General features: G+C 44.8%; 1 protein-coding gene across 9 annotated transcripts in view; it reads right to left on the bottom strand.

The window, feature by feature from the left end:
- The window catches only part of EVL (Enah/Vasp-like), a 160,342-nt gene that overhangs the window by 123,547 nt on the left and 24,456 nt on the right, over positions 1-12,339 (bottom strand). For 2 of the 9 annotated variants that reach the window (XM_070593209.1, XM_070593216.1), the window contains exon 1: positions 2,979-3,200. The exons of 3 other annotated variants lie outside the window; for them this stretch is intronic. Coding sequence is in view for 4 of the 6 variants with exons in the window: in XM_070593207.1 (XP_070449308.1) it covers positions 2,547-2,617 (71 nt within the window). In the remaining 2 variants the exon portion in view is untranslated. Of the gene's footprint in view, positions 1-2,546; positions 2,915-2,978; positions 3,354-12,339 lie in introns of those variants that run through there. 4 more of the 9 variants (XM_070593212.1, XM_008539577.2, XM_070593207.1 and 1 more) reach the window with 4 other exon arrangements.

Here is a 12,339-nt window from a genome sequence, read left to right as displayed (position 1 = left end):
GTCAAGCACTTTTAGGTACGAAGGAAACAAAGTTAAAAACAAAGGATTCATGAAAGCTCTCAAGGAACTCATAGTCCAAGAACAGCATGTACACGTGTTCCTGTCAAAATCAGACTGCCTTTTTCAAATGAATGTGGCCCTTGTGCTCTCTGCCATGTGTGTATCCACACGGGAGGCCTATAAACACGTGTGGATAAGCTGATGGAGTCACCCCAGGGTCCTCTCCTTCCTTTATATTATGTAGAAAGAGTACTTTAATTTGTAAAGTAAGTTCACGTCATCTCATTTAATTCTAGCAGCATTAAAGATTTTCTTGGTAAGAATTACTATCCCCATGTTTCAGCTGAGAAAACTGAGACTACAAAGATCAAGAGACTTGTCAAGTCCACAAAGGTACCACACGGCAGAACCAGGGTTATAAAACAAGCCCCCCACTCTCGTCCTAGTCCTGCTTTGCACTGATCTAAGAGCCCCCAGGAGGAGGGCTGTGGTGACTGACTTAGTCATAGTTTAACCTCCCTGTGGGCAGGCCCTGCTCTGGTCCACCTGCCTGAACTTGACCTGCTGTTTCTGGCTCCTGACTTCTTTCCTACCTGCACCTGAACCTTGCTTTTGCCTCAGACTATCCACCTCAACGTCAATCTGTCTGCTTTTCCTAAGCCAATGGTTCTCAAAGTCTGGTCCACAGACCTGCAGCATCAGAATCCCCTGGGACCTTCTCAGAAATGCAGATTCTCTGGATATGGACCTCTGGGAGTAGGGCCCAGGTTTCTGAATTTTCATTTTCCTGATTCTGATTCCAGGTGATTCTGTGGCCTGATACAGCTTGAGAGCCACCTTGACCTATGCTAAAAACTATACTGCCTGGGCTGCTCCACTGTGATCACCTGGTCCCCACACATAAAGCCTAAAGAAGAAAGCCATGGGGCTGGCCCGGTGGCGCAGCAGTTAAGTTTGCACGTTCTGCTTTGGCAGCCCAGGGTTTGCCAGTTCGGATCCCGGGTGCAGACATGGCACCACTCAGCAAGCCATGCTGTGGTAGGCGTCCCACATATAAAGTAGAGGAGGATGGGCACGGATGTTAGCTCAGGGCCAGTCTTCCTCAGCAAAAAGAGGAGGATTGGCGGCAGATTGTTAGCTCAGGGCTAATCTTCCTCAAAAAAAGAGAGAGAAAAAAAAAGTACAAGAAAGCAGTCAGTCTATACTGCAGCCACAAAATGCAATCATACCCAGCAAAGCTCTTCAGGGCAAGCTTAGGCAGAAGCTTGAAGCAGGGGTGGGGGACCTCTCCTTTCTGATCTACTTTCCACAGATGGCTCTACTTTCTTGGTACAGCAGTGTAGTGGCCTTTACTATGACCCCCTCCCATGTCACAGACCCAGCTCCTGACTCTGGGCTAGGAGTCCACCACAATGGGAAGGGGTTTGTGGACACACATCCCTTTTCTCTAATAGAAAAGGCAGTGAAAGGCTCCAAGCTCTGTTCAAGGTGGTAGCTAAGGCTGCCTCCATCCAGAATAAATGCTAAAAATAAAATACGAACCTCATGATTATACTACTTGCTACAATTTACAAAACTCTTCTACAACTCTCACAAGGATCAGAATAGCTAGTTTTGAAACTAGGACTAGAACCAAGGACTCCCGATTCATTCCCTGAGGATCTATCTATTGTAACATGTCAAGAATTAAATAAATTCTTGTTATTTATCTAACAGAACTATCATAAAATAATAAATTCTGGTCACTGTGTAAGGGCACAGGCCCCATGTCATCAGAGCATGTTGCCACATGGAAAGAATGTCCTCTTCACAAGTTCAATCCGTTAGAAATAATGCAGAGACATGCTCTTAAACAAAGGATAACTTCCTGGATGCAAAGCCCCAAGTTTACAGAACAGGCGGGGGACACCCTTTGTAGCTCCGCTTTCTTTGTGGAAATCTGATGATCCTCTCATCTACCCTCTTGATTTTGATTGAAAGGTCTCTAGCCTCCTCTTACACATAACGAAAGGTGGTCATTCTAGTATCATTTTAATGTCTATTGCAGCAACATTTGGAGGGAACGAAAAAGGCATAAAGAGGTTCCCAGACAATCACTTCTTCGCCCATCAATATAGTATTTATGCTCAGTTCTAAAATACACAGAAATTCCATTTGAGACATGAGAACCCATCAGAGGTTAGAAACAGACACACACATATTTATACTTTCTTCCCTACATTCCAGAGAGGTAGAAATAGGCTCAAGAATGATCAGATAACCCTCCATTCCACCTCCTTTATTTTCATTTCTTAGAAACTATCTCTGCCGGAACATCCCCTCCCACATTCATACCCACAGACAGATTCCCGGAGAAGAGATGGAGGAACGAGAAGCAATAAGATTCACAAAAGACTCTAATTTGGAGCATTAATAATTACAGCAGCTGAAAAGCTTACAAAAGCAAAGAAGGACCCCGTTAACAAAACATTATTAGGGCACTTCCCAGAAAACTGCCCAGCCATGAGATCACTATTAACAATGAGGAAAAGCAAACCTCAACTCACCAGACAGACTTGCAGAATTTTTCACCTTCGCTGCTAGAATTAGCATTTTTTAAAAGAGCAGCAGGCTCCATGAGTTTGACAAAGGAAGAAAAACAAAAGATAGCAAGAGACTCATTCTGGATAAACAGTTGCTATTCTGTATTCAGAACTTACACCAGCAACAGCAGCGCAAATGAGGCACAAGGTGGGGTTCTCGGCGAATTCACACACATCAAATCAATTACCCACGCTGCACTCGTGCATGCAGTAAACACCCTAGACCTGCAGCACCTCTGCACCTCCCACCCCACGGCCGGGAGAAAACCCCACCAAATGCAGAGAAGAATCCTTTTTTTGCGAGAACCAGCCAGAGCCTAAGCTGTCATTACACAGCAAAAACCCAGCGAGAACAAAAACCCAGCAGCAGACTGATGTAGGAAACCCAGAACATACCTGAATTCTTCAAATGCAAACATGACCTAGTCAAAGACAATTGCCTTAGATTGTCTGGTAGCCTTTTTGGTTTGGAGGACAACCATTTAGTCAGTCAGATGGTGCAAAGTGCAGAAAAAGGAGGCGGGGTTTCCACAACCCCCCCCCCCCCCCCCAATATTCTGAAGTAAAAGGCTTTCTGCAGACAGGGGCCTGCAGCCTCCAGCTCCGCCAGCTGCTGACAAGCGGCAGCTAACAGGGGAGGCAGCTAGAAAACCATGTGATCATTCCAGCAAGTCTGATTAATGCAGTGTATGCTTAGGCTCCAGGCTGGGAGCTGGATTAGTCCAAAGAAATCAGTCGAACCCTGGGCATGCCTGGGATCCTGGGTAAATCACCTAACACATCCACCCCCTCATCCCCGAATTGCGCAGGTTGGGGGTGGGGGGCAAAAGCTTACAGGAATGAGAATGCAACCTGTTCCACTGCGATCTACCCAAATGCCTTACCTTCCTGTGGCTGTTGCTGCTATAATGATCAGGTAGGACCAGCGTGGTCAATGAACATAGTGTAGAGTGATACCGGGCTACATTTTACTGAAAATTCTTCAGAATTCTGTATTTTACCCTTTCACTACCACACATTATTTTAGCACAAATGCATAAGCTGCTTTAGAATCACAGAAGTCACATTTTATGCCCACTACTTGACCACTAACAACACGACCCTGTAGGTCAACCGTGATGAGTATCTCATTGATTTGATTATTCATTTATTGTCTAATATGTACCAGGCTCTTATCAATTCCTTGAAGTACAAAAATTGCCATAATAATTTCAGAACAGAAGTTAAGAAAAAGGAAACGAGATGTCAGCCAATAAAAGAGAAATGTTTACTAGTTTGTAAAGCCCAAGCTGGCAAGATCTGGCAAAAAAACTGAGGCTGTACTCTGAAAGCTGCCATTAAGGAGAACCTTCAGCATGTGGACTGCAAATCTTTAGAAAATAAGAGAGACAGATCTCCAATAAAAACCTGTGAGTCACTCTTGACTTTCCTCTCCCTCACACCACAAGTATAAGCAGTCACTAATTCTGATTCTACCTCAAAAAGGTTTCTTTGAATCTGACCCTTTCCCCACCCCCAGGCCCACGCCTTGGCTCAAGCCTTCAACATTTCTCAGTGAGTTTCCTGTATTAGTACCTGGTCTTTCTTGTTCTATCCTTTCTCTAAAAATCTGCCAGAGCCATTTTTCTAGATCTGATTTTGATGTCCCCTTATTGTAACCCTGCACTAGTTCCTCAGTGCCCACAGGATTAAGAAAAAATGTCTCAGCCCAGTATACAAACCCCTATTTCTCCAACTCTTTCTCCCATTCACAAACCCAAAAATTCACCCATTCTCAGTCCCCAAAATATGCCAGGACCTCCTTTCTTTGGTCCATAGCCTAACTGGCCCAGATTATTCCTTGCTCTCTACATGACCTGCACCCTTTATGTGGCCCACACTGTTCCCTCGGCTGCTCTGTCCCCAGGAGCCTGAACTATCCCCAGGACACCCAGCGGCTCTCTCTGCTGCCAACTGTACCGCATTACAGCATTCTGCCTGCCCCACACATTTACGAGGCCCTCAAGGGCAGGGTCTGTGTGAGCTTAATTTCTGTATTCCCAGTGTGTGGTAACAGAGCTTGACAAAGTGGAGTTATTCAATAAAGGCTTGCTGAATGAACTGCCTTCTGCCTCCGCTTTCCATCAGAGAGAAAAGCGATCTAGTTCTCGTGCTCACGCGAAGATGCCCTGGGATGGATGCACCCCTCTTCATACGTTATCTCTACCTTGAAAAGAAGTGAGAGTCCAGAGCTTGACTCAAAGAAACGAAGTGATAACAGCCACCAGAGGCAGACTGACTAGTGAGGAAGATAGTCTGAGGAGTCCTGTGGTCCCTCAAACCATAGAGCAATCATCAACCAAGCTGATCCAGAATGCCTCCCACAATATTCCTGACAAGTCTCTGCCTGAGACCCTCCAGTGACAGCAGCTTCTTGGCAGAATCGTGATACAACAGAAAACATGGGCGAGTCACAGTCACTAAATAACCCGAATTTAGGTCTCAGATCTGTCACTTACCAACTCTGTGATCACTGGCAAGCTATTTAAGTTCTCTGAGGCCTGGATTCCCTTATGTAAAACTGGAATAATGCTCACTCTGCCCATGCCTCTCTCAAACAGGACAGTTGTGGGGACCCAACAAGGTAGGACCCGTGGATCAAGTATATAAAGTTATAGAAACACTCTTCATCATCTTTATTACTTCACAAGGTGGTCTCCAGTGACAGCACTGACGGCTGGATGGCTCTTCTTTATGGTAAGGCCACTCTCCTCACTGAAGTGTTCTGCCTGTTTATTCGTAGCTCAATTTTTTTTGGGGGGGGAAGCGGGGCCAGATAGTTCTGTCCTGCGATTCTCAGGACAAGGGGTGTGGGTGTGGGTATGTGTGTGTGTGTGCGTGCACACACACATGCATGCAAACACACATACATAATATGTATGGATGTATGTATAAAATCACTGTCCTAAATCCTAAGTTAAAAAAAAAAATGGTAGAGATTGCCCAAGCCTTAGGAAGAACAATTCGCTCACAACAAATACAATTATATGCTGTTTTTACTACCTAGTTATAGTCATAGATGGATGGGGTAGGGGCAGTTGGTTTCAAGCAGATGCAAGCTTCTCGAGGGAAGGGAGATCCCAGAGCATCCCATTACCAGTCCTTGCCAGCGTGAAGGACAGGACTAGGAAATAGCAGACACTCCATAACTACTTGACGGATTTGTTGGATGGTCCAAAGGTCGAAACCTACATTCCTGGCACTCGTTGCAAGGTATGGAGAGAGCAGCAGAGGTCTTAACTCCTAGCCATTTGGCATGCTGGGAACTGGCCTGACGTGCTTTACCCTGGCCACCAGGCAGGTCCAGTGTGACAGAGGCCCAGTGGGATGGAGAACCTCTGGACTTAGTGTCTATTTTCCACAAGTGACTCAAGAATCTCCTCTTGGAGAGCTGGTTAAATCTTTCAGGGCAATTCATAGGTTCTGGTAGAAAGCAGAGTTGATAGAAATGGTGAAAAATCTCCAGGCACCAAGTATACTTTAGACATAACTTTATGAGATTCCCCAAATTACTCGTAAAAAAACAGAGGCCAAAGTCGTTAAGTAACTTGCCCAAGGTCATCTTGCTATTAAGAGGCAGAGCAATGCCTCCGACCGTTTAATGCCAGTTTTCTTGATTGGAACAGTTTAACGCCAACGTTTTAACCCCTGTGCCCTCTTGGTGGCCCAATACCAACTGACTCAGGCTGTCTCTAGAGGAGGACTTATCCCACAGACTGTCAGGCAGCCTGAGGCCAGAGACGGGGCTGGGACACAGCGACACTCTGGGCTTCTTTCATCCAGCTGGCCCTGGCTAATCCCCAGAGTTCATGGCCAGGCAAGAGACCACAAAGGGCTGACAGAGCCTCAGGTGTCCCAGGAAGTAAGGGGTAGAGACCTGAGCTGTCACACGGCCTTGGGACCAGACAGGGAATGCAGTCTGCTTCAAAGGCTGGGAACTGCCACTTGACCACTTGAGCAATGATAACACCAAAGTGGCAGGAGTAAGGACACAAGTGAGGGTCTGTGGCTCCTGACTGCTCCACTCCTCTCCTGAATGGCCCTTCTGTGACCACACAATGTTTAAAAAGTCATCCCAGGTCATCTACCAACGACTCAAGGCTCAGACAAAACACGTTCCTACTCCAGGACTTACGTTCCTTTTGAAACATGAAGGAATAGTGAGATGTTAATTTTTTAGCCTTTTGTTTCTTTTCTATATCACTTACATGCAACATAAAACTGCTGAAAGTAGACGGTTCTGGTTGAAGAAGGAGTGAAAGAGCCCAGGAGTCCCTGCTGCTAGGCCATCCCCTCCCTGCACCAGGGACAGGCCCAGGTGCAAACACCTGGCCTAAATGACCCGGCAGCCCACCAGAGCTGACATCTGGAGGGGCTCTCTGAGCTACACACCATCACACTCAGCCTACTTAATCTGGACTCACGTCCTCTCGAGCCTCATCCTAAGAACAGCAGCCTCCTGACTGGGCCTGCTGTCATGACAGAACACTGTCCTACTGCAGTTACTGGACATGAAGCTGCCCGAGGCTTCTCCAGAGAAACAAATGTGGAGATACTGAATAAGAACACGATCATTAACAAGAGGTGTCCCCAGGCCCCTGACAATTTGGGAAAGCTAAATGAGAAGAATATTTGAAACCAGTGTCCTTAGCTTAACATGTACCTTAGTTGTGCAAGCAACATGTCTTTCCACATGAAACAATTTCCCAAGAAAGTGAACTTATGATTTGTTGGTACTGAATCCTCATCACAGTTCCTTTGAAGACTGACAATCTGTGAGTTTAAGGCCCTGATGTCCTTGGGTTTGAGGCCTCACAACCAAGGTTTCCTCTCCTACTTTTTTTGGTTATAGGCACACAGCCATGATGAATGTGCTACAGAACCAAGTCTAAAGTTCCAATCAAGGAAACAGGAATGTTCTTCTGACATTTATGGACGCGCATATTCACTGCTGTGCTGTGTGGAGACCAAATAGGAGACATAAATGGAAATCAGTTATGGTCATGACTAAAAATATGATTCTTTTCTCATGGCCCAGTCGCGGATTTTTCCAATGAGCAGGGGGCTGAGTGGCAACAAGACGCAGTCGAGAGCGTCCTCTGGGGCCCAGTTCTTCTTAGTCTGCCCTCCAGCACCCTAATTAAGACTCTCTTCCCCTCTGCCTGACCTCCCTGCCTGTCCTACTCCCTTCCCACACAGTCACCTGCCCTAGCACCTTCGTTTACAAACCAACAGGTCCTTTTCACTGTCTGCAGAATGAAGTCTCAGCAACCCAGCATGGCATAAAGCTCCTCCATACACCTCCCACACTCGCCAACCCGGACCCAGGGTGGTCTCCTCACTGACCCCGCACGCTTACTCATGCGTGTCCACAGTGCCTTCTGCCTTTTCTCACAACAGTTAAGGAACGCACGGTTTTGAATCCAGTTCTACTACCCACCTGAGAAGCCTTGGGCAAATGCTTACCCATCTAAGCCTCAGTCTCCTAATCTTAAAATGGGACGATAGCACCTCTGTAGGGATACTGCAGACATGAAATGCCAGGCACACATCAATCACAATCAATTGTGGCTAATGTTATCCCACATGTTTCAAAATCCCACGGAGTTCCCCTCCTGACCAAAACCAGCCTGCAGTCATCTCTAAAACTCTGGAATTCCTATGATAATCAATAGCTGCTTTCAAAAATCTCATATATCATCTTGTACTGAGGAGTCACCTTTGTCCGTTACATGCCTTAGGCCTCTGACCAGACGAGAGTCGCTGCGGACAGGGACTGAGGGGGGCTGGCAAGAGGAGACCCGAGGAGTTGAGCTCCTCATAACCCCCATCAGAAATACACATACACTCTAAGTAAAAACACCACGCTCGCCATGCAATCACAGCTTCAAGAGAAACCCCTCATAACTGTGGACCACCATCCCAAATTCCATTTTGAAATTGTGGGTAGCGCACTAGCAGTGGGCTTGTTTTTAGTCCTTTCTAAGGCTTCATAAGGCACAGCACACTCTTAGGCATATAGTAAGGTCTTTGGTCAAAAACTTTTGAATTCACTGAATGCACTTTTATTCCAGCTGAATTAACCTTTCCAAAAATTTTAAAACAAACAAAAAAATCCACATCTTGAATCAAAAGGAAATGTGTGAGTCCTACATTTTGAACCAATTCTTTCCCCCAAATTACATAATTCAACTGAACTTCTACAGTGACATTTAACTTTAAAACAAAAGTTTTAAATAAAGCCATTCCTTACCTCCATTTTGGGAATTCTATTTAAACTAAAAGCTACCCCCAAAAAATTCTACCATAAAGCAAACACATTTACAATACATTTTTCAGTCTACCACTACTCAAAAGTAGGAGTTTATTGGTATTACTTTTGCATTCCTGTCTGTATCAATCTCTCTCACCAAATAAGCACTCTCTAAATATCTGTACCAGCTTACTGAAAATTATCCTTGCATTCACTCAACAAACACCTGAAAGCTGCTGTGTGTTAGACCCTATTCTAGGTGCTGCAGAGAGAAGCGAGTAAGCTAAAGCCCCCAGAGGCACGGTGGTCACGTTCTAATGAAGGGAGTCAGAAAAATGAAAGAATAAGAAAAGATGATAAAACAAGGCAATGTACCAGAGTGACTGGGGGCTACTGAGAAGAGGCCCCTCACAGGTAGTGGTACTTAAGCTGAGATTTGAATGACAAGTAGGGACAGGTGTGCAAATATCAGGGCAAGATCACTGCAGGCAGAGGAAAGAGTTGGTAGAAAGGCCCAAAGTGGGAGGAGACACCCTGGCACTTGTCTCTCATACAGCGGTACGTGGCTGAAATGGGGAAGTAAGGATGAGAGGGGAGGGAGATGAAGACCAAGAGGAAAGCAGTGCTTTACTAGCCAGGGAAGCCACTGGAGAGTTTGAGGCAAGGGAGTAACATGACCTGATTTTCATTCTTTAGAAGAAAAACGGAAGTGGGGAGAAGCTGCTGCTGCAGGCCAGGTAAGGGATGCTGGGTGTGGACTTGGATGGCAGCAGCCAATGGAGAGAAGTTGATGGTTTTTAGGCATGTTGTAGAGAGAGTCTTTCTCATAACTCAGTTGTTTCATGAGATTAATAATGAAGCAGAGCAAAGACTGAAAATATTTCAACAGAAATACTATGAACCAGCAGGACCAGGAGCCAAAGGAAGTGTAACCTCCACGACAGGAAGGCTCTTGCCTCATCCTTACTGTTCTGTCCCAGGGCCTGGCACCCAGATTTACTCAATAAATATCTGCTGAGTTAACGAATCAGCGGTTTGTAGATCTAGAGAGATTTCATAAAAAGACGAAATTGGATTAAGTCATCAGTCCGCTTTCCGGTGAAAGCATCAAATAAAAGGGCAGATTATCCTTTTGAATGAGCAAGTGCAGCTGCTCCAATGTCACCCAGATAGACAGAAATTTGCCAAGAAAGTCCTACTAGGAATAGAGAAGAATCAAGAAGATAAAAGCACGTAAAACAAATTCCTATCTTCAATCCAGAAATATTGACCAGGCACCTGCTGTGTGACAAGCACTGCTCTATCCCTGAGAGGAGAGGGAGGTGAAAGAAGATTCACAGACAGGTCAGGCATGCCAACAATTAGGAACAGACCACATAAACTCAAAAAGCTAAAATGAGAGGCAGGAATGATAAATCAATATGCAAGGTGTCTGAAGCTGTGGCACGGGATTACTCTGTTAGCATTCAGGTTTTTTCCCACTTCAACTCACTATTCTTATCAAGATCCTCTTGAATCCTGGTTCCGTCACGCGGTTGCCCACGAGCTTGGAGTGCGAACAGCTGGGCTGTGGTCCTAGCTCCACTCCTTACCAGCTGAGTGCCCTCTGGCAAGTCACTTTACCTGTCAGAGTCTCAGCTTACTCACTTACAGAATGTGGGTAATAATTCCTGTCCTGCTCCCGAACAAAAAAATCAAGAGGATCAAATACAACAGTAGGTGTGCCAGTGTTTTATAAACTATAAGTGCTGTATAAATAAATAATAGTACTATTATTAACCACAAAAGAAATGATACTTTTCCACTCTGTGCCATCTGAGATCTTAACAAGGCAGGAGTTTTAAACAGTCATCCAGACCATATAATGAGATGATCCATAAAGGCAACTTACCATCCAAGTGACCAAAAGAATTTAGATAAACACTTATAACTGTGGGAATTCAGGGCTGAACAACTTGGAAGTCAATAGTCAAACCCCACTCCCGGGTAAGCCACCTAAGATGCCCCTCAATATGTACTCAGTTCTGACAAAGTATAATTTTCAAAAAGCTAAAAACACAACCCTCATACAAATACACAGTATGTATGTGTCAAGGACTGATTTAGCTCATTAATGAGGGGACCATTAGGACAGCAAAGCTGGTTCAACGGTAATACAAGAAACATACAAATACAGAGACAGTGGAAAAAAAGAATGCTGTAATAACCTTGCAGAAAGTTAGGTACAAAACTGGTCAATGTCCAGAGCAACTAAAACATAACCGTTGAAGTTATTTTTTCTACTTAACAGAAATCATTTAGATCTCTACTGGACAAAAGTCGTTTGTAACTTAGCAATTTTCTACAGGTTAACATCTAACTTTATAAAAGTCAGTCTTCTCCAAGAATGTCAGACATCCCTTAGATGGGCTTGCTAGACAATGCTCTTGACTGACACTGAAAGGACACTCAATAATCATTCTGCCATTTTTCCCAGTTTTAGATAATTTTCCTCAAATATCCTTAAAATACCTAAGTATAGCTCATTATCCGTTCTGGTGCACTGGCTGATAGGGAGTTCTTTCCTATCTGGTCCATTTTTGCTTCTGCCTCATTTACATCCTCTTAATTTGTGAAATCTTCAAATGCTTGAAGTCTATTCTAAATTACTGCTTAGTCTTCTTAGGTCAAATCATCCTGAAATTTGGGGGCCCTGTTTTCCAGAATTTCCAGCCTTCAGTGCTTCTCTGAATTGTCACTATCACACTTGTGGGTCTCTTAAAGATGAAAAAAGAACATCTGATTCATAGGTGCTGATTCACAGAGCCCTTCCCCTAGGCTCTGGCTATTCTGAGGCAGTTACCATGATTAACTCTAACTCCCCAGCTTCACAAACCCACTCCCATCATCCTTTTCTTTCCAATAGAACAGTGCTTGGAAGTCACAAACCAAACCCACTACAACGACCCATATAAACCCAACCCACACTAACCGGCACAATAATATGAAGTCAAAGAAACCTAATGAACCAGAAAATGTCTTGTTCATATCTGTATTTTCCACAGAGGCTAGGGAATTGGAATGAATAAACAAACAAATTAACTAATTAAATGTTCCAAAGAACTGAAAGAATGAATGGATTCCAAAGGCTTTGGCATGTTAAATGTCTTTCAAGAAGCTAAGCGAGGAAGGGAATTTCTGGGGACTGGTCCAGTGGGACCCTTCAGAAATGGAGACTGTCTTAGTCTGTTCAGGCCGTCGTATACTAACATACCACAGACTAGGTGGCTTATAAACAGTTATTTCTAACAGTTCTGGAGGCTGGAAGTCTGAGATCAGGGTACCAGCATGGTCAGGAGAGGGCTTTCTTCCAGGTCACAGACTTCTCATCGTAACCTCACATGGTGGAAAGGACTAGGGAGCTCTGTGGGGTCTCTTTTATAAGAGCACTAATCCCATTCATGAGGGTTCCACCCACGTAACCTA

This window comes from Equus przewalskii, chromosome 25 (genome assembly GCF_037783145.1).
Source record: "Equus przewalskii isolate Varuska chromosome 25, EquPr2, whole genome shotgun sequence".
In the NCBI taxonomy this organism is placed as follows: Eukaryota; Metazoa; Chordata; class Mammalia; order Perissodactyla; family Equidae; genus Equus; species Equus przewalskii.
Note: the sequence above shows the minus strand (reverse complement) of the source record. Positions and strands in the feature narration are given on the sequence as shown.